This window comes from Megalops cyprinoides, chromosome 16 (genome assembly GCF_013368585.1).
Source record: "Megalops cyprinoides isolate fMegCyp1 chromosome 16, fMegCyp1.pri, whole genome shotgun sequence".
Lineage (NCBI taxonomy): Eukaryota > Metazoa > Chordata > Actinopteri > Elopiformes > Megalopidae > Megalops > Megalops cyprinoides.
The window spans coordinates 5,771,164-5,798,971 of record NC_050598.1 but is presented as its reverse complement, the minus strand read 5'-3'; the positions used below and the strand labels follow the sequence as shown (position 1 = coordinate 5,798,971).

General features: G+C 44.3%; 1 protein-coding gene across 2 annotated transcripts; it reads right to left on the bottom strand.

Annotated features, from left to right (window-relative positions):
• Positions 1-504: 504 nt before the first annotated feature.
• acadvl (acyl-CoA dehydrogenase very long chain) lies at positions 505-26,852 on the bottom strand. Of its 2 annotated transcripts, none has more exons than XM_036549145.1 (20): positions 26,480-26,852; positions 26,162-26,231; positions 24,579-24,653; positions 24,057-24,129; positions 23,905-23,969; positions 23,447-23,581; positions 23,184-23,328; positions 21,216-21,345; positions 20,651-20,776; positions 20,067-20,265; positions 15,672-15,776; positions 14,426-14,512; positions 10,416-10,478; positions 7,343-7,444; positions 6,905-7,002; positions 6,507-6,579; positions 6,204-6,276; positions 3,140-3,212; positions 2,901-2,976; positions 505-2,392 (listed from the first exon to the last, which is right to left on the bottom strand). In XM_036549145.1, exons 1-20 carry the CDS (start codon positions 26,551-26,553, stop codon positions 2,255-2,257), a joined length of 1,980 nt encoding a protein of 659 aa, XP_036405038.1. In that variant the 5' UTR covers positions 26,554-26,852; the 3' UTR covers positions 505-2,254. The 2 variants fall into 2 exon arrangements, with proteins under 2 accessions (XP_036405038.1, XP_036405039.1); XM_036549146.1 differs by having other exon boundaries at positions 26,162-26,228.
• Between the last annotated feature and the right edge of the window lie 956 nt (positions 26,853-27,808).

Below are 27,808 nucleotides of genomic sequence, written 5' to 3'. Positions count from 1 at the left end.
TTTCCCTGGGTAGGGGAGGAAAAAATCAGTACCCATTTCAGTCAGTGGTGTTTTCCACACCGTCACCTCTTAATGCTGTGCAGCTTAATCCGTGCTCTGTGATCGTCCAGCTTGGTCTGGTTTTTTCCACCCTGCAAATATGGAAATCCACCCATACACCCCCAGGCCAACTCTTAAATTTGTTTCACACAGTTCTACTATGGACACACAATGCTATTATGGCTACCACATGCTAAGTGAAGCAGATGTGCTTTGGTGTGGGAGTTGTGCTGGGAACATCTACTGACTGGACGCACTGGGACTCAGAGGACCCCCTGGAATACATAGAGTGATGGATTTCTTGTGTCATCTCTGTACTTCCCACAGCTGGATAGAATGGAGATTTCTCACGGTTAAATAAATGCTCTGGCAGAATGGTCTAAAAAACAAAGGATCTCTCTCCCATGCACACTGCACATGTGCGCACACACACACACAAAGGTACACAGAGCCACACTGGTTGAGAGTTGCAGCTTTATTTTGCTCACACTACACCGTTCAACATAGTCTCATTGTACACTGTTCTACCAGAGGCAGAGTGTGTGTCTTATCTGTAGCTTTGACATTCTATTCAACAGTCTGTCACTTGCGTTTTAAAAAGCCCTTATACATTACAGCGGCAAGTCCTATGACTGCAATTTGAATTCCAGGCACTGGCCAAAGGTGGGGTGTGTGTGTGTGTGTGTACGAATGCAGGTGCATGTCGTGGAGTGTGAGTGCATTTGAATCAGTTATGGGTCCAGGTGTGAGAGTGTGTGTGGGCACACCTGCTGCATTTTGCCCTAGATGATTACAAATGATACATTAGTACAGCTCTAAAGCGCAGAAGTGAAGCATCAGCATATCACTTCCACAATGACTGAACCATGGAGACAAGAGGGGGTAACTTCCAGGTCTTGTGCAGTAGGCGCACCTCACTAAGTAACTGAGGACGGAGAGAGATGGATTACAGCTATATTAAAAAAAAAAAAAAAAAACACCAGATTACATTCTACATCAACATCATGCTGGAGCATTCTTGCCTTCTGTAGCCACTGGAAGAAACTGTTTTGCCATCACATTTATCCATTTCTGTGTGTGTGAGAGTGCTTATGCTTTATAGGATATACTTTAAGGCAATTAAAACTCTACACACCATTTTAAGACAACTGTTCCTGCTATCCTCAAACGATAATTATGGCAACTGGTAGTGAATAATGTGTTTTACTGCATGTACATTTTTATGCTCACAGCAAAAAAATCACTTATCCATCGAATGTTCTGTTTTATATTAGCTTATAACAAAATGAGTACCATGTGATTCATTCACGAAAGTGGGTTATTTCTACTGAATCAGGAGTGCGATATCTTTCATCTACATGCAGCAGCCTCCGTCAAAATAAAATCATTAGAGGTCATTACGTGGATTTTTTTCCAAGGCAAAGCTGTACTCCTCAACAATAGTTTGAATATGTATATGTATATGCATGTGTGCATGTTAAACTGAACGCTACACAGGATAGACCAACCATACACACAAAAGTAAGGACACGTCACCACAAATTCAAAAGCTAGGTGAACCGAGGATAAAGGAAACATACTACCGCAACTTCATGCCAGGTCAGTAATAAATATTCGAAAACGAGTCAGTGATGTCATTGATATGAGTGAAATCTGCCGAGTCTGAGTACTCATTCTCCCTGTTGCAGCAGAAAATACTACATTAAACAAACTGTTATCTCGTTGGCCTGGACGCTCCATGTGACACACATGAGCCAATCAGCATCTAATGTGTGTGCCTTGGCTACCTAGTTTTTTCTTATTCCCCTGATCATTTAGTCACAGGGCTGTGGCTCATGTCCAGTTCAGGGGGAATTTTCACTTTGACACTGTTGTGGAGCAGCAAAGGTGAAAGCTGCAGTGCAGTGCAGACACAGTGCCATTTCACTTCTTGTAAAAGCAGGAGGTAAAATAACAAAAGAGGCAAAATTGAATCCGGTTTCCTGAAGTTACAGCTTCAGTTACTGTGGTGCTATTAATAGTTTCAGATCTTTATGTATTATCAGGACAGAAAGATCTTTATTCGTGGATATTAAAGCACTGGTGTTCCAAGATTAATTTATCCCTTTGACTGGACACTGAGCACTGTACCCTCTGATATTGGTGGGAACACACAGCGTCCTGGCCAGGGGTGGGGGGTGGGGGGGTTAGGCAGTGGGGTTTGAGTGGAGTGGGTTTAGAATCCCAGAGGGTGCGGAGACACCACACCCCCGTTCTCCACCACCGCCGTGGAAATGGCCCTCAGGTTCTTGAAGATCTGCTTGGAGCTGCTGGACCTCAGAGCCTTGACATCGTGCGTGATCCTGTCGTAAGCCTGCCGGAGAGCAGAGAGGGATGGAGGCCGCTTAGTGGAAAATGGAAAATGCCGAAGCAGTGAAAGCACACTCTCACACTACTTTATCTTGCACAATCGCTGCATCTCCTTTGAAGTTTCGATGATCATTCATTGTCTCTTCGTCTTGTTCTCAGAATTGGTTTGCACACCTGTGCGGGTTTAAACATGTTCCACTGGAGGTAACTCCCAAATCACACGCATGCAGAGGGAGGGAAGGACATCGAGGAAGGAAACGGAGGGAGAGAGGGACAGGATTTGTCAGAGAGGAGGTCTCTATGAGAACAGGCTGGGGAGAGGAGGCGGCAGGAGGATATCAGGAAGAAATGAGGAAGAGGAGGGTTGGAGAGAGGAAGACAGGAGGGAGGAGAGAATCTTGCCCTGCATATTAACCTGATTCTTCAGTGATCGATTCTACCGTAGACAAAAGAGTGAGACACACAGAGACCGATGGACGGACAGACAGACAGTAGGGTGGACAGACACTGACCTCAGTGCACCAGGTCTCACACAGCATCTTCTCATGTTGTGCAGAGGGGAGCCCCTGACTCAGAGAGCATGACGCTCTGGGGGACAGACAGACAGACAGATGCCGGGTCAGATAAAAGCAATCGCTTCCAGAAAGAGATCAGGCGACTGCTCTGTAGCTCAGCACGTGGCCCCGATTGGCACCAAACCCGGAGCTGAACTGAATGGACATGTGGGCTAAGGAACGTCTGCATCGTTTACCTGGAGAGCACGACCACCATGGCATACAGGTCGATGGCACTGTCAGCCACTCTCTTCAGCACAAACTGCTCATCTGCAACACACAAGCTCACCATCAGACACAAAACAACTACCTAACCGCAAACACACAATGACTTCAGCTCGCACACGACTCGCACAGCTCGCACACGACACCCCCATCGGTGCATAACAGCACCAGAGCATTGTGGTTTGTTTGCAGTGCTGGGGGTGTCACCAGACACAAGCCATACTCCATTTGTAATGCGTTTCTTTAAAAATCATTTAATACATAATAATATGACCCAGAATAAAATGTGACAAGTTATGTTATTATGCACAGCAAATTTCAGCAATATTCTTTCTGAATCAGAAAATGGTTTTATGCCTTGGTGGGTAACACTGCCCTGGATTATCAGATAAAACAAGGCAGTGAATTTAGGCCAAACCACAACCAAACACACAAATCTTGGGTGCAACCATTTGTAACACATACATTCAGAAAACACATATTCAATATACAACTGATTCACATCATCATTTCTGAGGATGAAACGTGTCAATTTTTGAGGACGCAGGAAGGACATCTGAGGGCTGTTTCACGAGGAAGTTCACAAAATAAAATTTTAATAAAAACCGGCGGCTCCTGGGTTGCTGGGGTTACATCGCCAGCTCGGCACCGGCAGTGAGTCAAACCGCTGCTGCACGGTATGTGGAGGAGTCAGGATGAAACTGCTGCTGGGGTGATTTCTCAGCGGGGTGAACCCTGTGCCGCGTTCAGTACCACACAGGACACAGCATCATGGAAGGAACTCCAGTGGGCGGGAGCTGCTTCTCATCACCTCCTCCACACTTTCTGAGGCAAAGGCCGATCGACATGCACTTGTTCTAAATGCCGGGCGAAACGTTGAACGCACCTCTGCAAATGGGGCTTGCCTTGCCATAGCAGAGGGGAATTTGTTGATGGGTGGACTGGATTCCAGACCAGGTGTGTGTGAGGGGCATCCTCCGTGGGAGAATGTACAAGCTGTTCTTTAGTCACAGTTCCATCTTACACGTCATTGTATGTTACCTGTGATTTGGATCACAGCGAGGGAGGGTGGTGTTCCCATTAAATGCTGCCAGCATCAGCCACTGGCAGCACCAGCAGAAGATATTTTGTGTTTGTGTATTTTTTATACAGTTTTCCCCATTACAGCCCTCTTGGTAATATCAGCTAATTCTACATTGCGTTCATCTCACTGTTACATTCTCTGCACTCACACTATATTCACATACGATAACTACTTTTCACACAAGTCCCACAACGCACCACAAGAGCAAGTGCCGAACTGAGGAGCCCCTGTCAGGAGCCTGGTGAGTATCGTAGTGCTGAGAACCATGCAATGTAGGAACCTCAGCTGTTGAAATCTACCCTACCCCTGAGGAACAAGGGTACCGCTATGGACTCCCGGTCGTTGCCGACGAATGACACAGCTCAGACACTCCAACGTTTGCGTTTATCCCACACATAGAATAGCTTTGCTTGATTTCAGAAGCAGTTACATGATGCAACCTTCTGCTGCTAGTTCGCACTGGAACGCTGAGTCAAGCCAAAGTGTGGCCATTCCAAAAAAAAAAAAAAAAACTCTTGTGGTTTGCCGTCAGCAGTAGCAGAGACAAAAATGCAACTTGATCAAAGGACATTTTTAGGGGGAGTTTCTACTGTATCACAACCTTGATCAAGATACTTGGTCAACATTTTCCTGTCTGGTGAACAGAAAAGCTACTGAACCAATGCACAATACTAATGTCTTTCCAAGTTTCTCAGAGCAGAGGCTTTCAAGGTTAAGGTGGTTTGCATATCTTCAATTGCAAAGCTTGCAATTCGGTTTTAAAGCTGCTGTGGTGTTGATTGTTTAAGGTATAAAACCACAAAATCTATCATTTCTAGCCATCTCCTCATCCTTGCCGCATCTGCTGTATAGTCATTATAATCATCATTTACTCTATCCAGTAAATCACACTTGGTTGGAACCTGTGTGAATTATGAGATGTCTCAGAAGTTGCAATTCTTATACTAGTTAGCTAGTATGCATCTGTAAGTTACATGTAGTAAGCATTACCATGTTAAAGCTCACAATGGAGACTATAGTGGAATAAATCTATCAAGCCATTCAGTTACTGTATGTGGATGGAGAAACACACTACTATGGGGTGTTTTTTGTAAGAGTAAAATGTTAATTATTGTGAAATATAATTATACTATAAAAACAATTTAAAAACAATTGCCAGTCAACAGTTACTGTAGTAATTAATCCCCAAAGCTGATGGATCACTGTAAAATCTCCCTCTTTGAAAGGGATACTTATATTTGAGTTGGCAGTGGTACTTTGCCAGGTGTATTATCTTTCTGTGGGTATCTATTCATATTTTACTTCAAGGCTCTCCGCAGACTATAGCAGACTGGTAAATTACTTGAACCATGTAAAATTTGCACAACGAGAAAGCTGGTAGCCTCAGACAATAAGCGAGTCAATTGATTCATGACAAATTCAGATTATTCACTTTCTCTGCACAGATTGGCAATCCCTCTCTTGTACCTTGTTCACTTGTGGTGACATTTCTGAGACTACCAACAGAACATCATCACTAATTTACAAAATTTTAGCCTCATATTTAAAAGTTCAATATAAAATGAACCATTTCTAAAAATCTTTCTGAACCAGGGGTAAACTGTGGAGTTCCTCAAGGTTCAGTTCTAGGCCTCTGGGGCATCTTTTTCATAAACATGCCTCTATCTTTCATTCATATGGAATTATTCCAATTATCACACATCATTTTGCAATTCATTATTTCTCACTATTTCCTAGGAGTCTAATTTGATGTTTTGGAATCTCGAATGATTTCTAGTTTTTTCCCTATGATTCCTGCAGCCAAGTGGTTCAGTTCCAAATAACGATTAACTGATTAACATATTGATATCATGGACCCCACTAACTTACTGTCTGTTGCAGAGCCGTATGTCAGATTGTGCTGAAGTGGAATGTGAATCAGAAACAGAAGGACATTAGTGTAACGCTCCTACCAATGATTTTCTTGCCGTGTTTGAGCAGCAGCTCCTCGATTACGGCTCCAAACTGCTCGATGGCTTTTACTGTCTAAAAGGCAAGAAACAGGGAAAGGAACCATTAAATACAAACTGATGGCGATAGCACACACACACATTGCACAGATGATTTTGATTAGCAGTGACACTACCAAACATATAACCCACAGCACTAACCACACTATCCCATAATCTGTAGTTCCCACATTTTGCAACAGATGCCTCTCAAATATTTTCTAAGATGTTTCTGAAATGTCTGTCAGTGGTTATGAGCATGCTCACCAGCTCCCCCGACTGAGCCAGCTCTGGGTGAACAGTTCCCTGCAATGACAGCCCTGTCCCCAAACCGGCCTTCCTGCAGATATAGAAAGAGAGTGAGAGGGGAGATAAAGAAAGGCAGAAAGAAAGAAACAAAGATGGCGGGGAGAAAGAGGGTGTATATTTTCTTTAAAAAGCTCAACAGTTGTGTTCTGCTGTTACTGTAGCCAAATAAATGTCAACTCCTGAGTGTTGCTGCTGCTGCTCTGATAAATTTGTGTTTGTAGAACAATAGCAAGATGGGACTTTCAATTACTGTATGAGAGTAAGATATGTGCACAAGTGTATATTTATGAACAAGTGTATTCTAGTGTATATTTGTCTGTGTTTATGTGTATGTGTGTGTACATGGTGTAGCTGACCTCTTAGCCCTCTTGGTGATCTCTCCGGCCAGCAGGCCAGCATTGCCCAGTGGGTTCTTCAGTGCTTTCTGGAGACTCTTCAGCTGGTTTCCAGCGTTCTGGTCACACAGAAAGTACCCTTATTATTATTACTACCTGATATTCAGCACATACATTGACCACACAGGAAGTACACTCTAACACTGTCCTCCACAACATGCATCAGCCAAAGAGGTAGACATTTAGATACAGACACTGCGGCTGAGACTGACTGCAAGCTACCGAGCTCTGACAAAACAGGAAGTGTAATTCGACATCCTCTATTCTGCCCCAAATTTTCATGTGCTGGTCAGCCCACATGCACTGTGGTCACCTGGGAAACACGTGCACTCACAAACATATTTACACCAGTAAGATAGATAAGACACTGATCCCTCCCACCCACCCCACTTTTACTACCTGGAAGCCATTGAGGGCCACGAACAGTCGCAGGATGTCATTGGTTCCCTCGAAGATCCGGAAGATTCGCAGGTCCCTCATCACCCTCTCGACTCCTGCATCCTGGGCACGGCCCACATTACAATCATCACAACATGAAACAACACACGCTTGCCAACGGCTACACCAAGCACCGATACACTGCACACGTACGTGTCCCAACTCCCACTGAAAACACACAACACATTAAGAATCTCCCTTAAATAACTTCAAGCGTTTTCACAGAGAACGGGAAACGCACAAGGCACCCACAGTCACACTAAAACACCTTTAGCAAATGATGGTGACTGGGATGCAAACCAAGCGCATGAGCCGACCACATTCGCTTGTAGCCTAGCATTCAGAGTGTTCTCAGATAACAGGGGAATGCACATCTTCGGTGCGCATAAAGCACTGATGACTCAAACGAGTATTCAGACGAATCAACAGAAATAGCCCAGTGCTTTATTTGGGAGAAATCTCTAGACACCAGCATCCTGCAAAGGGGATTTCTGACAAAGCCGGCACAATGCTTCTGACAGGACATTTCGCCACCCGGTATTACGTCTACATGCTTTACTTCCCTTAATATTTTATAAATGTACTGAAATTTTTTAAATTTCCACCTCTGTCAATGTTATCCATCTTTTCCATGAGTCAGATTTTAAATTTTAATAATCTGAATTTTCTACATGCTGCACTACACACGACAGGTACATGAAGGCCTTTGGTGTAAAGTAGAACAGGGTTGAAAGGTCTTCTCTCCCGTCTTCCTCAACATGAGATCAGGCCTGATGAGTCACGCAAACCACACCTCACTATATACGGAGTGCTTCAACTCTTCAGCATTTCACTGCATTGCTACATGTGTATTTTTATACATTTGTTCCTGCTCGGCCTCTTATCAGACGATTCCACGAGCCGGACAGAAACATGCCGACCTCACACGCTAGCCTAGATACTGCGGGGTTTATCTGCACGGGCGTTGTGCTCGAGAACGCAAAGACCTCTGTGTTTTGATGGGTCATGGGGCGCCCCAGATGTCACTTCGTGTCCTCACTTGTGTTTTTTTTTTTTTTTCTTTCAGCACGCCCCCGCAACGTTTCCATCGCCCCCTCAAAAACATCTTGCCGATGCGGTACGGGCAGGGTTTCCGCCTGTCTGCCTCCTTTGCTGATGGTTGGCTTTCCTGTTGTTTAAAAAAAGACAAAGCTTCTTGTCAAAGGTCTGAGCTTGGCGGGGAGGGGGGCGGAGCTTGTGCAACTGGTTGGAGCCAATCAGCACAGGGCAGGCAGAGCAGCTGGCGACAGGGCTGTTCCTGTTTGTTTCCATTTTTGTTTTTGTTTTGATTTTTTTCAGACGCGTGTACAGATGATGATGAATCACTACTCACCTTTCACCAGTGAGAAATAGGCACTGAAAAATTACCACTCCATTTAGAGAGAATTAACTGCAAGGAAACATGCGATAGATGCTCTTCAGCATTCTCAGGTGAGATTAGGGTTACAACTAACGACTATTTTGATAGTCAAATAATCTTTCGACTATTGAAATGAATAATCGACTATTCGGATTATGAATCACACAATTACTCAATGGCTCTTATTTATCTATCGGATTTTAAAAATTATTTTGAGATTATTGTTAGTTATCATATGTCTAAAACAAAGACAATAAAGATGAGAACTTCATTTAAAAATATGTCTTTTAATGAATGGTTACTAGGACTAATTCAGTGAGGGCAGCTGCTTGCTGCGGAGTACAAGTCTGCTTCCTTTGAAGAAAGCCATCCATGGTAGCATTACGAGATCCAACAAACCCATAACTCGTTCAAATTAATTCGAATGTAACCCACATTGGGCACACATGCATAGACACAAGATGTAGAAATCTTTTGCGATTTAGAAAGTATCAAATTCTCCGGTGTTCTCTAAACTTGTGCACTTGGCAGCAACACTATCTCCAGCCATAAACGTTGCCATGCCAAGGAAGCAATGTTTAAGCAGAGAATTTCTAAATAGCAGACAGGCTCCAGTTTAACATTGTAAAGTTAGGGCACATTTGGAATGTGAACAGGATAGCTGTGAATAATAGGTCATTATTTGCTACACTGTATGTTCAACGTCATTAATAATTTATTGATCAAGAGAAAATGTATTTCAAAATAGAAAACGTTACAACTCATAATGTGAAGTAACATGGCTTTTAACATTAACATTAGCTATGCTAGCTAGCTGACTAACTTAACGAGACAAGTCATCATCCAGAGAGCCAACGTGCCACCTCTTCAGATGCTCGAGCATAACTGATGTGCTCCCATGCCAGGCAAGGTCAGGTTTGCCAATGTTGCAGTTCACAGCCTTCTTGGCAAAGTTAACCCTTTTGCTCGTACGGTCACACCGATGTGATTAGCCATTTGCTAAAATGAGTGCGATTAGAAAAGTAGATTGGAAAAATTCTAGCTAATCTTAGCTTTGAGGTAACAGCGATTTAACATTAAAAAATACAGCAAAAGCTAGTTGAAAACGATGAGAAGCTTAATAACGCTAATGAAAACATAAACCATGTAATGCAACACCCATGCTACATTGCATGAAAAATAAGTTACGAGCGAAATGGTTAAGAGTGAAATGCTGCCACACTTTTGAGGTCTTTGGTTGTGATTGTGTTGCCATTTCTATTGTTCACTCCAGTAAAGCAACGTAGCTTAGGCTACATGTCTGTCTGAGTCAGCACAAAAAAACATACGTGATGATGTCACCAACTAATCAACAATTAAATTCGTTGGCAAATAATTTGGCCATCGATTTTAGTCGACTACATCAATTATTCGTTGCACCCCTAGGTGAGATCAAACATTACTTTCTCAGCAGACCTCTCAGTTAACTCTCCACTAATTCATAACTCGGCGGTATCATCACTCCAGTCAGGAATCAGTGAAGTCAGTCAGTCAGTTCAGAAATCAATGAACTCATCTCTCAGTTAAAGAGCGTGAGCCACTGAATCAGTACGTGGATCAGGAATATCAGACGATCGCCTATCCCAAAACACTCACCTTCATGAAGCCCATTCCTCCCATGATCTGAATGCACTCGTCAGTCACTGCCCAAGCGGCTTCCTGCCAACAGAGTCGACATATAGATTAAGCCTGAGCCAGGATTACTGAGCGCCAAACACTGAACTGGTGTTACAAAATGCAGTTCATTACATCACAGTTCAACAAATGTACTTACACAATTTACCACTCTACTGATTAAAAGGCACCATGTTGCAGACATACAATAACAGTGTGACTATGTCTAAGAACAGAGATTCTGTCAAGGACAGCACCTGTCGTGGCAGTGGTTTGGTGACGCTAGTCCAGAATTAACTCTGATTTAGCTACCACACGTTAATTTTGGTTCAAGTAAAAACAGCTGAGAAACGTTTTTGACATTAAGACATTTTCATAAAATAATTTCACAGCATTTGAGACAAATGAAATCAGAACCAAATGAACATTTGCTGCTATTTTTTTGACATTAGAAACTACTTCTGTGAACTCATTGGCAATAACTGCTTTGGCCAGATGACCAGTTAGCAGTTGGCTGTGTGATTACCATTATTACAGCAAATGTCGGGCACAAGGATGTAATTTGTATTATCTTCATCTACAAGGGCCTTTAGTGACACACTGCAAATTAAAAAAGCCATGGAGGAAGGCCAGTTTACTTCCTACACAGAGGAAGACAACTACTGTTATTTCAGTCTCCTGTCCATCATTCTTATTCTCTTAATTTCTGAGATCCCTTATTTCTGAAATCTTGATAACATACTGACTTACACCGGTGAGGTGCAGGCTGTTATTAAATTATTCTTCAGCGAAAACCATATGTACAATCAAGCTAAAGCAAAAATATAATTAGTTGAATATTACCGTGTATAATTCACTAACATGCCGAAAAAAATCACCGTACAAAATAACTTCTGCAAACCACCGGTCTGTTTCTGACAGCGGGGGCATTCCACGGTAAATTTCTGTTTCATATTACAAAAAAGAAAAGCTCGGTCAGCACGGCAACGCTGGTATTTTTTCAAATCTCTGGATTTCACCTGCTCAGCGTTGATAACTGCAATAATAATTGCAAGAGCAGGGTGCACCATGAGGCAGACCAGGGTATGTTACTTGTGGGGTGGGGGTGGTTTCCTGCAGGCACCAGCAATGGCTTTAGGGCGTGCGAGACACCCTCCCTTTGTAACTGTTCTCTTCTAAAGAGGGACGGCGTTTCCTGGAACCCCAAACTGCCAGTCACGCTATTTTCTGGGTGTGACACCCTGTTCATGTTGGGCCACGGGGAGCTCCCAGACGAATCCAATGGCCCGCCTCACTCAGACACTCCCCCTAGCTGCTGAAACGACCGCCTATGTGTCTCATCAATGAGGCCTCCACACTATGGCTGGGGCCAAAGCAGCACAGCATTTATATAGAGCAACAGAACAGCTAACTCAAGCCTAAATATTTCATCCGTAAGGATTTTCACACCCTAATGTTAACAGAGAATGTATGGAAGGATATCGGTGCCATAAAGAAGTGAATTTCTATTTCAAACCTTGGATTACGCGTTAAATGAATCAACTGAATCAAAAACTGATCAAATTCTGTTTGAAAATGTTGTGAATGTTGATATCTGTGATTCAGATGAAATTCTTTTTGACACAGGCATCATAGAGTGATCTGTGCCAAAAATAATTTAATCTGTATTTCACGACTTCAACTGCTGAATGCGTTGACTGAATATGATTAAATTCCATTTCACAAGGTTAATTACAAATACCAGATTTACATATCTTGCATATCTTTTAACTCAGCTTTTCAGACTTATTTGAGTTTGTTTTTCAGATTAATCTTCTTGAAATTCCGCCTTTCAAATTATGAAATACCACATCCTGGGTGCCGGCTTGCTTCAGCAGCAAAAGTCACACAGAGATACCATCTTCCTACTGTTCCCACCCTTCAGCTGCCAAAGCAACAGTTATTTTATCATTTCAAAGTATGAATTTTTTGGACCCAAGCCCTTAACAGCAGTTTTTTGATAACATATTACGCTGTTTCAACCTAAGATAAGAGCACACTTGTATTCTGACTTCCTTTGAAACCATCCGCTTTGTGAGGCTATCGCCAATATCTTAGAATGGTGCTGACTTAGTGTGTGTGCAGGCATACCATACAGTAACATTGATGTTTACTGCAGAATATGTGGCTCTGGAGTAGCTCAGTGATTAAGCTGCTTGTCTTGAGGGCAAGCTGAGCTCTACGGCCCAAGGCCGATCCTGGCCGGGTCATCAGCCATCAAATGGTTTTCAGCCGGGGAGAGGGGTGGACCAGGCTGTGCTCATGTCACCTCTCTCAGGCACCCTGTGATTCGGTAGCCGCCTGCAAGTTGATCAGATGACAGAAGCGGAGCAGCCCCTGTAGTGCACCGTGTGACATGCAACACTTGTCAGTCGCTTTGGATACAAGCGTCTGTCAAATGAATAAATGTAATGTATGTAAATGCAAGCACATCGGAGGTTATCTTGGAGAGTTTGTTGTGGTGAGACAAGTGTAGAGTACAACTGGTGGTTCCACAGAAGGGGAAAAAACTGATCAGATCTATACAGCACCCTGCTATGGAATAAAGGCATTTTACAGTATAGTAACCACTACCTTGGCAGCCATTTTTTCATGATATTTCCCCTTTTGACACCCAGACCATGCAATTGCCAAATGTCACCACTGAGTATGCACCACCAACATCCTCTTCGCTCATGCAGGGGCAATGAAGCACAACAAATACTATCCTCCAATACAGTCACACACAGCCAGCGGCTATTTTCTGCACTACAGGCCCCACAATGCATCACAGTGGAGCCCGGTGGCACTTCTTCAGCTGACCTCATCTGAGAAGCTCGCCAGCACTGGCCCAGTCACTAGAGGGTGCTACTTAGCAATGCAATGGGGGACCCGGGGAATCAGACTGTCCTCCACTGGCCGGTCAATGACACAGCCCGGGCTCAACATTTTGCTCAGATCATGCGCCCTAAAGGACAGACCTACTCAAGAGCATCACAGCAGCCATATTGTGCCAGAACAACCACCACACATAACAGAACACCGGAGTTTACGGCATGCAATATAATAGTGTGTTTGATGTAGTACAGTGTTTTGAGGAACTAAGAGCATGTGTTATATTTGTGTGTCACGAAGTATTTAATGCAGTTCAACATGCAGAGGAGCTAAAAGCATGTCATATATTACGGATAGAGATGCACGATGATATCAGCACAACATCAGTATTAGCCGATTAAAACTTAAGTTAATTATCAGCATCGGCAGACAGGAAAATTTATGCGGATGTGCCTGGCCGATAAGGTGACGCGTTCACTATGCGTGCGCGATGACGCTAAATGTTTATTATGAGCGCCAGCAACAAGGTTCAACATGTCAGCTGCATGGAAATATTTCGAAGTATCTGAAACAGATAACAAAATTGCTATTTGCAATGCTCATAAAGCACCAGTGATGCGAGGAAGGGTAAAATATATAGGTAAGTTTCTCACCCTGGGAGGATGCTAGCTGTTTGTTGCTAAGCTTTCCCTGCTTCTGGAGGGGTGTGAGACCATTTTTAAATAACATGACTTTGTAAGCAGGGAATCTGATGGGAAATAAAACAGACAGCCCGCGATCGCCGAGCTTGTGCTTTGGGACTCGAACTGAGGTCCTAATGGTTTTGACCGACCCCTAGCTAAGTTTCTCACCCTGTGAGGATGCTAGTTGTGTGCTGCTAAGCTTCTATCTGCTTCCGGAGGGGACTGACACCATTTTTAAATTATGCGGCATCTATAAATATGCTATATCTACACTATATCACTATCGGCATAAGCAATCGGCCAAAATGAGTTTTAAAATATTGGCATATCGAATATCGGCAAAAATCCAATATCATGCATCCCTAATTATGGAGTAAGAGTGTGAGAGAGTCAGAGAGTTAATGTAACACAGCATGTGAAGACAGCATGCATTGTTGGGCAGGGCACAATACTCACAGAGGCAAAAATCTTGCTGATGGCCGCCTCAATCTGGAACTCAGAGGCCCCGCTGTCCATGTTGCCACTGACCATGTAGGCCATAGACTGCCAGCAGAAAAGATGGGGGGGAAGCAAGTTAGCGCCAAAAACAATTCACTCACATCCCTGTTCTGACTGGGTGCCGCTTTTTTGCTGATTAAAAACGGAAGTGTGAAACTGCTCTGTCAGTGTTTTTATCTCCACTTGGGAGGCTGCAGGCAGGCAGTGAGGGAGGCTCACAGGAAAACGACTGAACACTGATGACTCTATACTCGGGGGCACACTTGCAGCTCGGTCTCGGATGTTGGAAGATGAGGCGGACGCTCCCACTCATGCCCACGCTTTATGCTAACGGGCACCATTATACGCCTTGTGCCAGTCCAGTTTGGCATTTTACCGTTTGTGTGCCACGGTTTCCAACAGCTGATCTGTTGAGTGTTCCGTACGTGTGACCTGCCTCATGCCCAGTGGTCAGAAAAAGAAAAAAAGTTTGATCCATACAGAACAGGTACTTTCCTCAATAGTGCCAGCGTTGTTGTAAAAAAAAAAGAAAAATCTGCATTCTCGTGGTAAATGAGTTATGTGAAGTTAGCGAATGCATTTGAAAATTAATGGCTTTCAGATTGTAAAATACCACATCCTAGGCACAGCAAGATGGTTAAATATGGTCTAATTAATATAACAAAAACATATAATAAAATTCTGATGTAAGATATGGGCCTAACAATATGAGAATCTGTGTTTGAGGCTGTATCGAATATGGCCTGTTAAAAATGCCTCTACCTGTTCTGCTACACCATTTACTTAGAGAAGCTTGAACAGTCACACTCTTCTGCTCTCTGACTGGCTCAGCAATTAATGGCTGGTTGCCAACAGACAACCTCAATTCTCCATGTGGTGTTAAGGGAGATGCCTCCTTTCAAGACCAACTGGCACAGTGGAAAGTTGACTAACACGTGCTGAGCTAAATGTTGTAAAACTGAAAGAATGGCAATCCTTGCTAAACACACACACACAAACAAACACAGACACAGACACAGACACAGACACACACACACACACACACACACACACACACACACACACACACACACACAGAGACAGGATATGGTCATATTGAGGCATGAATGAATTCATTTTCAAGGAAACGGGATGGTAGCAGGAGCTGTGGGTTGGAGGAAGAGCATTGTTTACTGGCAGGACAACAGCCGGTGGTCGAACTGACCTCGGTCACGTAATGCATCATGGCCATTCGGGCCACCTTCTCCTGGATGGCCCCATAGTTGTGGATCTTGCTCCCGAACTGAGTCCTGTTGGCGGCGTGGTCCACCTGAGGAGTGGGGGACAGCAGAGAGAGAGAGAGAGACACTGTAGCAGGGCTGAGGGACAGACAAGATGATGTCACATGAGCAGAGCCATCAGGCGGAATAGGTTAAAAATACTGAAGAAAAAAAAAAACATGACTGAGACAGAGTCAGAGAGACACTGCATCCTTAGGACAGTGGCATACAGTCTTAGGAGTGACATTCTCACAGCTTGCTCCAATGGGATGACTGAGGAACATGCAGAGCAGCTTGCTGAGGGCGTTTATACAAATATATTGCAACATATTTTGCGCTATGACCGTCCCGGCATCTTGCCCAGGACATCACTTTGCCAAATAAAATCTCAGAACAATAGCAAGCTTTCCTCTCTTTGATCTGGGCAGGCAAAACTCTCCAGACAGGCTTGGCTTGCTTTCAGTGGTCAACAGACTAAACAACAAAAAAAAAAAAAAAAAAAAGCAACAACAGGCAGCACTGAGGGTAGTTCCCGCATTTTATGCAAACGCTGCTAGCACAAGCAGAAGCGTGAACTCATCTGAATTTCTGCAGAAGCAGCGAGGCCGAGACGGGCGCGTGTGACAGACGCAACGACAGGTGGCGATGCAGACGGTTGCACTGTGGCGGCGGCGCCCGGAAAACAGGCTGTGCTCTGTCGTTGCCGAGGGGCGTGTGCGCGCAGGCGCCCGTGCCCACGCAGGAAATTGCACCGCTGCAGTGCATGCTGGAGTTTCCCTCTGACCCAGAGCCAGACAGACAAACAGTGGCACGGGGGAATGGAGGCGTACCCAGGGAGACGGACTCGACTCGAGAGAGCCGACTCGAGGACAGTGTGTGACATTTTCGCAGCACCTACACAGGCTGCACAGAGCGACAGCTTTTTTTGCGCCAATAATTTCACATTTTTCTCCAAACACGCAAACATGAACGGCTCAGGTGCAGTCCCAGCCCATGCATCAGCCCGCTGACGACCGGGAGCCCCAGCAGTGGAGCAACCTGGCTTTGTCATGTTGGGGATCGGGGTGGGTCAGCCAGTATAACCTTGTGCCACCTTGGGAAAACAACAGTTGGCTGGGTGCAAGTGTGTCACAGGATGGCATTCGCTTGAATGCTCCTGCACAAGTGCAAAAGTTTTGCGGTGAGATGAGTCTAGTGTGCTGGTGGCAATTCCAAAACAAGGCTGCATGAAGGGGGAAAAAAAGCATTGAAAAAGATATATTCACGCCCACATAATGAGCACTTTCTGTACGCTCTTTGATGAGACTTTGAGAGACACTAGGCATCTTGAATAGCCTTTTATAGGTCTCAGAAAGAATCTTTTCCATATCCTCTAAATTCCTTGCCTGTGTCTCAAATTGTCCCAAATCACATGCTAGCATAATGCGCGTGTTGTTAAAATGTACTCAGTACTACCACACCAGTATGCAGGTATGCAGTACGCACAAATTGTGAGCACACTTCAGAATTCTAAATTAACCAACTTTGACCTTTGCTACAGTAGGGGCTAGCTAGCCAGCTACAGTATTTGGCTGTCATGATAAATACAACTAGCACATTAACTGATACATCAGAACATCAAATTATAGTGTAAATCAATTGAAAACAAATGTGATATTCGATAAATACTATCCATTGTTCACAACCAAGCATGCTTGCATACCGACTACACACCACTGTTTAAGTTGTCCAGGATTTTTTTCCATGTTGAACACTGCCGTAAGCCCTGTCCCTTTTATGTTGGAATAAAAACTTCCTGGACACTACAGTATCTGTATTGTACTAGTCATGCAGCGTACCATACAGCATGCTACACCGCAATTTGGGACACAGCCCTTGTTTAGGGCTTACTGGAAGCAGAAATGCTCAACTGGCTCAAGATGGGGGAGGGCGCCTGTTCAGGACATTGGTTTCGTTTTGACTTTACAGTTTCTTTGTAGGTTTGGATACGAGGTTTGGATCGTACTCATGCTGGCATCAGGCTCGGGGAGTAACGGAATATATGGAATGGCGTTACGTAATTAGGATACAAAAAAAGGTAACTGTATTCCATTACAGTTACAGAAAAAAAGACAATCAGATTACCGATACTTTTAGTAAAAATGGGGATATATTAACAGGATTACAATTTTAAAATACATTTTAAAATAAAGAACGATATACTACCATGCACATGCGCACACATTACAACATTTAACAAGTCTCACGACACCACTCTGGTCTCGAGTGAAACCAGCGAATCTTACAGTTGCCAATTCATTATCATTATCATTTTTTCTCATGAAAAAATGCTCTCACTGGGTGCAAATTTCACCACTACTTCGTCTTCAAAGCATTAGAGGGGAACAGCATCACAGTACAGTGCAAGTTATGCCTTACAGCTGTGAAAATGCTGTCATCATCCAAGGACTCAACATCTAATTTGAAGAAACATTTACAGGTAAAACCAACCGTTAACGTTAGCTACACAGAACATAGTATGCTAAATAATACATATGCCTTGATAGTCACAATTAACGCTATGTTAATGTCTTATGTACTGTACTTTCTATTGCTGTTTTAATGTGAACTTTGCATACTTACAATTAAAGAGTTTGCCATATGTGTATGCTTCGGCTCGTAGGCAGCAGCATCCAATCTCGTGCCTACTCCATAAAAGTATAGTATACAGTATGGCGTTCGCACGTCCTATTTCACAGAACGTATCGTGGACGTTAAACGACGCGTGGCTGTAATACAGCCTCATCTGGTCTCTTCTGACCAAATAGTTAATTTTACCACAGACACTGCAAGCAACCTGTTCTGACAACTTTAGTACTGTTAGCTAGCTACCAAATTAACATTATAGTCATATTTGGTATTGAGGCAATCCAAAAGTAACGGAAAGTAATCAAGTTACGTTACTTTAATATTGTGATACTTGGATTAGGTTACTGACTACATTTTTTAACAAGTAATTAGTAATTGTATTGGAACACATTTTTAAAGTAACCCTCCCAACCCTGGCTGGCATTTTGGATGAGGCGTGAGCTGCACATTAGGGTGTATAAGGTTTTCAGTTTGCACACCCTGGTGCGCACGCTATCCATTTCTAGCAAAGACACCAATGCTGGAAGACGAAACAACTCCAAACCGGGGACAGAACCACCTTCGCATTTCACAGAGGGCATATTTTCCACCACGCAACCTCTCACCTTCTTGGCATCAAACAAACTGCTGGCAAGCAAAGTACACAGCAGGTAAAAAGCTCTGCTTCCGTTCTGTGTGACTGCAAAACATCGTCCCGGCTGCTCGTTTTGGCATTTTGGCCTGATGACAGGCTTTGCGCTCGTGAAATCTGACGTGCATCACGGCGACACCAGTTGTGCTGAAAGCTCACTAATGGCTAAACCCCGGGCACTTAAGTTTAACTGCTGAGGCACCTCTCTGACTGCAAGCTGTGGTAAACACGTCTCGCACACTCTTCCTGGCAGTAACCGTGTAACCGTGAGTAACCGTGAACTTCGCAATAAAAGGCAGCGCAGCGGAACTTGCAGCTTCAGCTTCGTGTGAGTTTTCTCCTACCACAACCTTACCTGTGGAGTCCCCTTCTGCTGAAATTTTCAGACACCTCTCTGACTTGACTAACCACAGGGATGAATGCTACTTGTGGATTGTGTGTGGGTTCCTTTTAGTATCACCCAAAAGCTAATTCAAATGTCAGACGCTTCTGCAATATTCCAGAAGCTTCCATTTAAGTCTGGACTCTAGAACTGTGATGAACAACTACACTTCCATTGTTTTACTTTCAGATCACCTGGTGTGGCCTTATTTTTTATAGAATAGAGTTGTTTACAGAGTATGCTGTTTCTCTATGCCATACTTGTACTATCATGACACTTCTTCATGTATATGTGCAAAAAACAAAAAAACCTGATTACACACTCACATAACTTTTGGTTCTGGCTATGAAGGAATTGAATAAACCATTGTAGGTGTTTCTTTGTGCGCATTATCCAAACAACTCAAGAGACAGAGGAAATGAGAGAGACAGGCCTTTTAGCCTGCCAGGGATAGAAGCACAGAAATACAGAAATCCCCTTGAAACAGCAGCTTTGCAGCCTGCCTCTTTAAAATGAGGGGGAAACCTGGCCAGATTAAATCCCAATTCACTGCCCACAGACATGCTGAATTTTACTTAACTGTCTAAACATTTTTGTTGGACAGTGAGTGAGAATCTGTGCACACACTAATGCATGTACATGCCTGCACAAACAAAAACACACACACACACACACACACACACACACACACACACTCACAGCCTTGGCGATGACTCCCTTCATGGTGCCAGCCAGCGCAGCGGCCATGCCGAAGCGGCCATTGTTGAGGATGTTCATGGCCACCTTGAAGCCGCCGCCCACCTCCCCCAGAACGCAGTCAGCTGGCACACGCACGTTATCGAAGTACACCTCCGCTGTGTTGGACGCCTTGATGCCCATCTTCTTTTCTGGGGGGCCACTGAGAATGGGAATAACGACTAATAATTATCCGGCAAGGAGCCAAAAGGACACATCTGTCTTTTAGAAAAGCTTGTGACCTTGGCCACTCAAAGCTGAGGGTGTTGTGTTAAAATGGTGCCAAAATAATATTGCATACTAAATTGTTTAAAAACAACAGCTACTTTCCAGTTTTAATATAGCTAAAAGCTAATCAGTCAGACTGAACAGTTTGAAGACACCAAAAAAAAAAAAAAAAAAAAAAAAAAAAACTCTACACACTGACACTCTCTATCCACATCTCCCCTCTTCATCCCTCCTTCTCTTAGTCTTCCTCTTATTTCTACCCCCCACCCCCCCCCCCCCATTTTTCTCTCTCTGTCCATCCCTCCCCTCCCCCTCCTCACTGTGTCACTCCGCCGAAGCTTCTCTCTACAATGAAGGCAGTGATCTTGTCCTTCATCTCTCCAGTCTTCTCATCCTTCACTGGCGTCTTGGCGAACACGGTGAAGATCTCTGCCAGGCCTCCGTTACTGAAATAGAGACAGGAAGATGGATAAGTACATGCATGGAAGGAAAAGAAGAACAGAGACATTTCAGGTAGATGGAAGATTTGTTTCTGTCTTATGTAATGATCTTGTCCTTCTGTGCCCCCTAGTGGAGTTGACAGGAACTGAAAACTTGACACCTCAATGACTTTTGATAATGTTCTCATTATGTCCCATACATTAGGTCAAAATGAATGCGTTTCTGTGTGCTGGCCTGTGCTTTTGTGTGCGTGTCTCTATGTGTGTGTTTCTCTGGGCATGTGTGAGTGTGCATGCATCCGTCTGTGCATGTGTGCGTATGCGTGTCTGTCTGCGTGCTTGTTGTGTATGTACGTGTATGTGTGAATGTCCGTCTGTGCCTCCATTTGTGTGTGCATCTGTCTGGTGGGTGTGTGTGTGTGTATGTGTGTATGCCCATGTGTACCTGATCCAGATCTTGCCCCCGTTGAGGGTGAAGTACTGCCCGCAGGGAGAGCGCACGGCCGTGGTCTTGATAGAGGCAGCGTCAGAGCCGCTGGCAGGCTCCGTCAGGCAGAACGCTGCAATCGTCTCTCCTATCACAGGGAGAGAGGGGAGGTTAACCAACTGTAGGGGTACAGAGGAACAACATCTGGCTTTTCCAGTTCCCATATACACCTGAGCAGCCCCACATCATTCACACACATAGGCATGCAAAAATAAGTGCACAGAAAATCTAAAAACAACAAAGCAAACGACACATACTCACTCTCTAGCTCACTGTGCCTCACATCAGCCACTTTCCCATTCATGCTAACACACGTCTGTGGCAGACAGCAGAACAAACGGACACATCAAGGTCATTCAGCCATGCACACAAGCAGTGGGAAACACACGTAGCAGCGTGGGCTGGCCTTCTGGTCCCCCCACCCACCCACCCACCTGTAGGGTTGGGAACCAAAACTCGGTTCCAAATCAGAACCAAATCCAAAATGCCAAGTACCGGGCACCCGTAAAAAAAAAATTGAATTTCGGCTCTGCTTATTGCTTCCTAAACGCGATAACTGTTTATTATTGCAAACAAAGGCTACATTTCTGCAAGGACGTACGTAGCTATCTGCCAGGACTTGTCTATGTGACTACGTCACGCATCAACGCAACAGCGTGTCCATTTGTTTGGCCCTTTCGCGCGTACGGTCACACCGGTGTGATTAGCCGTTTAGCGCATATGCTAAAACCGGTGCGATTAGAACACTAGATTGGAAAAATTTTGGAAACAGCAATTTAACATAAAAAAACTGCAAATGCTAAGTGAAAACTATGAGAAGCTTAATAACGCTGATGAAAACATAACAAAACCATGTAACATATCACGCACGCTACATAAATACATAAATATGCATATGTTACACATGCAGAAAGAATCTCAAAGCTCAATCTGGTGCAACACATTTAATGTTGGATTCAATCTGAAACAAGAAAACAAACGTTTCACGTGAGCTGGGCTGGAGCTTCAGCGGTCTCGCCTCCAGCGGCCAACTCAAGAACCCAGCCCGAGCTCCCAAACTGCACCCGCCGCCAATCCACAGTGCGTGGACGGCAGGCAGACACAATAACGGCAGACACAGACAACCATAACGTACTAACAAGGAGGGGTAATTGCGAATGCATCACATGGACACAAATATTCCACACCAACGCACACAAAAGTCTACGTGCCACACATACATAAATACGAACTTGCATGCATGGCTAACGTCACAACAGTGTGAAAGATAGACCACAGTAAACGGTCAAAAAATGACGACAAGACAAAGCACAATGCATGTGGGAAGCTAATTAGCTGCAAGTCAGGCTGCACATCAAATCTGACCATTTCTGAACATTTATGACAGCACGGCGTTGATCTAAAAGACTGTACACTGTTGCGATAAGCAAGATTAAGCAGAATCGGAATCTATAAAATTCAAATGATACCCAACCCTAAGTATAATCCTTTTTGCATTTGTTGTTTTGAACTTTAAAATTACCTCTGGACGAGGTGTTTATTTGTTGATAGTGGGGATAGTGTGTGATGTACTTGACTAGTAAAATATAAGACAAATAAAGATGCATGTGTTTGTAACCAGAACACTAAAATAGTCTCTCCAAACCAACTAACAGTTAGTTTGATTAACTGCCCTAGACTGATCTGTTATTTAAGATTTTTTTCTGTGGATCATACATTTTTATTGTATGTATTTAGTAAATACTATTTACTTTGTAAATGTTCAGTTAGCACTTAAAAGAATAAAGATATTTTTGTTATCTAAACATTTGGTCTTTTTTTTTTTTTTTTTACCATTTTTGAGTTGAAACGGGGAATCGATAAGAATCGGAATCGATATGCAGAATCGGAATCGATAAAATTCAAACAATACACAACCCTACCCACCTGTGGCAAGCTTGGGAAGGTACTTCTCTTTCTGGGCCTTGTTGCCAAAGAGCAGGATGCCCTTGAAGCCGATAGACTGGTGGGCACCGAGGGTGATGCCCACGCCCAGGTCATGCATGCCCACGATCTCCACCAGCCTGGCGTACTGGAAGAAAGGCATCGGATCACTGGATTTGCATCAGCACTATCAGGTTGTATAGATGGTAACATTAAACTGCCTGGTAGAGGAACCCTGCCGTGGCTCTCTCTCTCTCTCCTCTCACCTGACTGTTGGTGAGGCCCAGGCCGCCCAGGTCGGCGGGCACCTGCAGGCCGAAGGCCCCCATCTCCTTCAGCCCCTCCATGGTGCTGTCCTCCACCTTCTCCAGGGCGTCGTTCTTCATGGGGTCGTTCACCTCCTGCAAGGCAGCAGAGTGGGGAAGGGGGGGTGTGGAGGGTGTTAAAGAAGGGAGCAGCAAAGAAGCAGAGGGACAAGATGGGGTGGGAGGTGAAGGGGAGTCGTGGGAGACATGAGAAGGGACGCTTTTGCTTCCTCACGTCGAATCAGACTGAACCCATAGTTAACACACATGCGTTCTAATTACTAGTTCTCATCACTCAAGCAGGCCCCTCTACAGAAAGAGTGATGACCTCCCCCCTCACAGAGACAGGAGGCACATCGACACAGGAAGCTTTAAGGCTCCAATTAACAGTCACAGTGACAGACGACAGCGGCATTCACCTCGAAGAACTTGGAGACGGGCCCAACCAGCTCCCTGATGAACTCCGCCTGCTCCTCATTCAGCACTGTGACAAAGAAAGGCACTGGCCATTAGACGACACAGAGGCAACATGGTTGCAATGTTCAGCGTGAGTTTGTGAGGCGGAGCTCACCTGAGGGAAAGGGGAACACCTGTGCTGTGCTGATCTGCCCCTTGAACATGTTCACAGCAAAGGACTGGGATTCCTGAGAGCCAGGGGGAGAGAGGGGTGTTTAGTGTTGCAAACCATTACATTACTTTCTCATCATTTTGATATACAGTTGTATAAGGATGACAGCAACAAATTAAGGAGGTGAAGAACAAAAAAAAAAACAAATGACTTAGAAGCTAAGTCGAGTCATTAATCTTGGAAAGAGGATTTGAATTTTTTTGTAAACTTGAAAAGGACCAATCACCGGACTTTCACAATTTAACATTTTCTTTTTAAAAGACCTCTTTTAAGGTCTGTGGGACCTTGATCCAGCCCACAGACCAAAGATTCCCACTGCCCTCACAGAGCTCACTGAAACACTCCAAATTCAACAAAGTGCAGTCTTTGTAGACCCACCTACCCAAAACGGCAGTGTTTAAGTACCCCTAGAGAAGGCTGTCTGTGCAGCAACTAAATGGAAACAATGAGGCAGCAACAACGTACCAGCTTCAGTGGCTTCTTCTCGGCCGCGGCCTTGGTGGCAGTGCCGCTGCCAACTGCTGGCTTCTCCAGCACTGCCTGGAGATGGCGAGGGCAAAAGGAAGAAGGTTAGACAGGAGAAGAAAGGAAATCAAAGACAGGGGCAGAAGATGGTTGACACAAGGGTAGAAAAGGAGGAAAACCAAAATGAGACAGACAAAAAGAAGGCATCCGGCTCAAAGGTCAGTGTTTCAGTTTGTGGTGTCCAGATACACATACACAGGGCTAACATTTGGAAATGTGGGTGGGTATGGGTTCTAATGGAGAAACGGAGTGTACTGACATAAATGCTATATAGAGAGAAAAATTCAATACCCCCGCCAAATGGTTAAGGACTTGGCCGAAAGCCTGGCTTGAAAGCCCAGGTTAAAAGTGGCATGTTCCTCTGGATGTCACGTGTCCAGTCAGGGGGGTGTGAAACACTGGCCAGTGCAGACTGCCAAAGTCAGTCTGCCCTTCAACCCACACCGCCTCTTCAAACAAACACACATAAACAGGGTCACCCTGTCTTAATAGGGGCTTGAATAGTCTTTCATAATGAAAGTCGGTTCTCCAAAAGCAGTGGTTGCTTCTCTTTGGTCGTTTCCTTACTTCACTGAACAAATAATTGGCTTTAACTGAACCATTTTAACCATTGCCCCAGTGGTTTAAAGCTATTAATCAGAAAAACCACTGGAAAACCTGGAGTACTTCTCCATAGCGAGGAGTGGGCAACTAAATAATATGACGGCAGACACCAAAGGCCACGGATTAAGACTGTTGAAGGCCAGCAACCCTGGAAAGCTCGCTGCAGTCATATGGGTATTTATCTTCACACTATGGAAGCGACCAGCTATATCGCGATACAGTTATGTCCTTGTGACAACGTGTCGCGATGCACCTGGTGCGCCACGAGGAACTCTCAGACCCCCCCCTCCCTCCCTCTCTCTCTCCCTCCCTCCCTCTCTCTCTCCCCCTCTCCCTCTCTCTCTCTGCCCCCGTCCGTCACTCGGTGTCCTCGCGGGTGAACACTGCCACCTCTGGCCCACATTCCCACTGTCACGTGACTCCGCCGTCAACTTTGCCCTACATCCAAGGTAGCGACGGATGACTTCCTCCAGATGAAACAAATAGCTAACATAGCTAGCTAGCTAGCTGGATGAGCTGACAGCAGCCAGCGTATGCTGCCAAAACACGAAGACACGTATGATCAGGACATCATTTTCTCAAAAAAATCACACGACCGGTATCGCCCGTGGTGACCTCGCCCTTCCTGTATCTGGATACGTTCCGCAGCTACCCCTCAAACAGCCTGTAGATAACTGGCTAGCTGGTTAGCTAGCTTGCTAGCTTTTCACTTATCTAACGTCACCTTAAATAAACTAAGGCAGCCAGCTAATCAGCTCCCTTTATTTATAGATAGTTACATTAAACGACCCAAATCCTATCGCGGTTTTTAAAATTCCCCATTACAGCTACGTTTCCTTTCTTTATGGACACCACGGACAAACGGAGATGCACAATAGTTGCAAGCTAACATGAAAATCTAACGTCGTAATTTAACATACCTCTGCGGCCTGACTGGCGTAGAAACGACCATTCTGAGCGGCAACAATGGCTCCAACTTGGCGCTGACTGCTAAATAAAGAAACCGATTAAAAAAAGGCTTTAATTAATTTAAGGCTTACTTAAGCAGGTAACTTAGACAGCTATGGACAATTTCTGGTGAGTTTTGAGAAAGGTGGCATCTAGGTAGTGCGGTAACCTACACAAACTGCAGATTTATCAGCGCAATCATACTGGATATTAGCAATAAAAGTACGTTAGCTAACGTAAGCTCGTTACCTCCAACAGACAGCACATATTACAGTTGGTTTGCAACTTACCCGGACAGTGCGGGTGCAATACGCAGAGCAGTGCCACATAGAGCCGAAGTCTGACTCACTTTGCGCAGAAGCATGTCTGGTTGTATACGCTAATGACCAAGTGTTGTTGTTGTAGCTTTATGTAAATGTTTTCAAATCAAAAGATTTGTGCGGACTCGCAACGGTTAGATCAAAATATATTACCAGCTCGGTTGCTAACTTGTCAACACCTTAGCCAAATTCCAGTTTTTTCCTTGAATAACTTAATGTAGCTTGGTTCACTAGCTGGCTCGCCGATCCTTTTTTTTCCAGTGATTTTCTTCAATGGTTTAAGTAACTTGCTGCCTGGTTTACTGCACCGAGGACGCTTCGACCGACACACGACGTCACTTTGGACGCGTCAAACGTGAAAAAGAACCGCCTCGTCTGCAGGCGGACCGAGGCGATGACGTAAGACGTCAGAAGTAAGTAGTACTGGACGACTTTAAAAAGAAAAGCCTTATTCATCGGATATTCGGTTAGTCGATATAAAAACTGTGCCTGTGTTGTGTAGGCTTCATTTATACCTAAACCGTGTGTTCTGAAGTTGTAAACAGTTGTACGTTTCCCTTCTCCCTGCTGTAAAGCAGTAAATGACAACACACACCCAACATATTTTCATTTGATCTAAAATAGTGCATATAATACAGTTATATCATGTCAGTATTAAACTGTTCAGCTGTAAATGTATAAGTATATGCGACTTTTTGTTGTCATAACACCAAGCACGTACACTGGTTTAACTGAGAGTATTTCCATAGCTACGTCATGTAATAGCCTACACATTCGTAGACCCTTATGGTCATCTTCCCTAATGAGAGCATTTAGTCTGAGTTTTTTTTTTTTTTTTGGTGTTTGACAGCTTTTTGGCACGCCATGTCCAGCGCTTACTCGTGTAATCACTACCATTGACGGCGAGCTAGTGATCTTAAGCCTGCGGAAGCTTATAGAAAGTTAATCGGTTAGAGTGCTGATGGAGGTCCGGTGAGATTAGGTCTCCAGCAGTTCGAGTTTTCCTATTGTCAAACACACAGACAGATCTAAATCTTGTTACACTGAGCATCTTTGGTGATGTAGGGTTGGTTGCATAAGAGCAGGGAAAACATTCCCGACGCGGACAGTGTGAATGGGGTGTATTATTAGACAGATAAATATTACTTGCGTAACGTTCATTTACATTACATTTACATCCATTCATTTGGCTTTTCACGCTTTTATCCAAAGCGACGTACAATTGAGGCAGAGTACAACTCACAAGCCATATAGGGAGTCGACTAGAAAAATACTACTGAATAAAAATTATGACCTGTA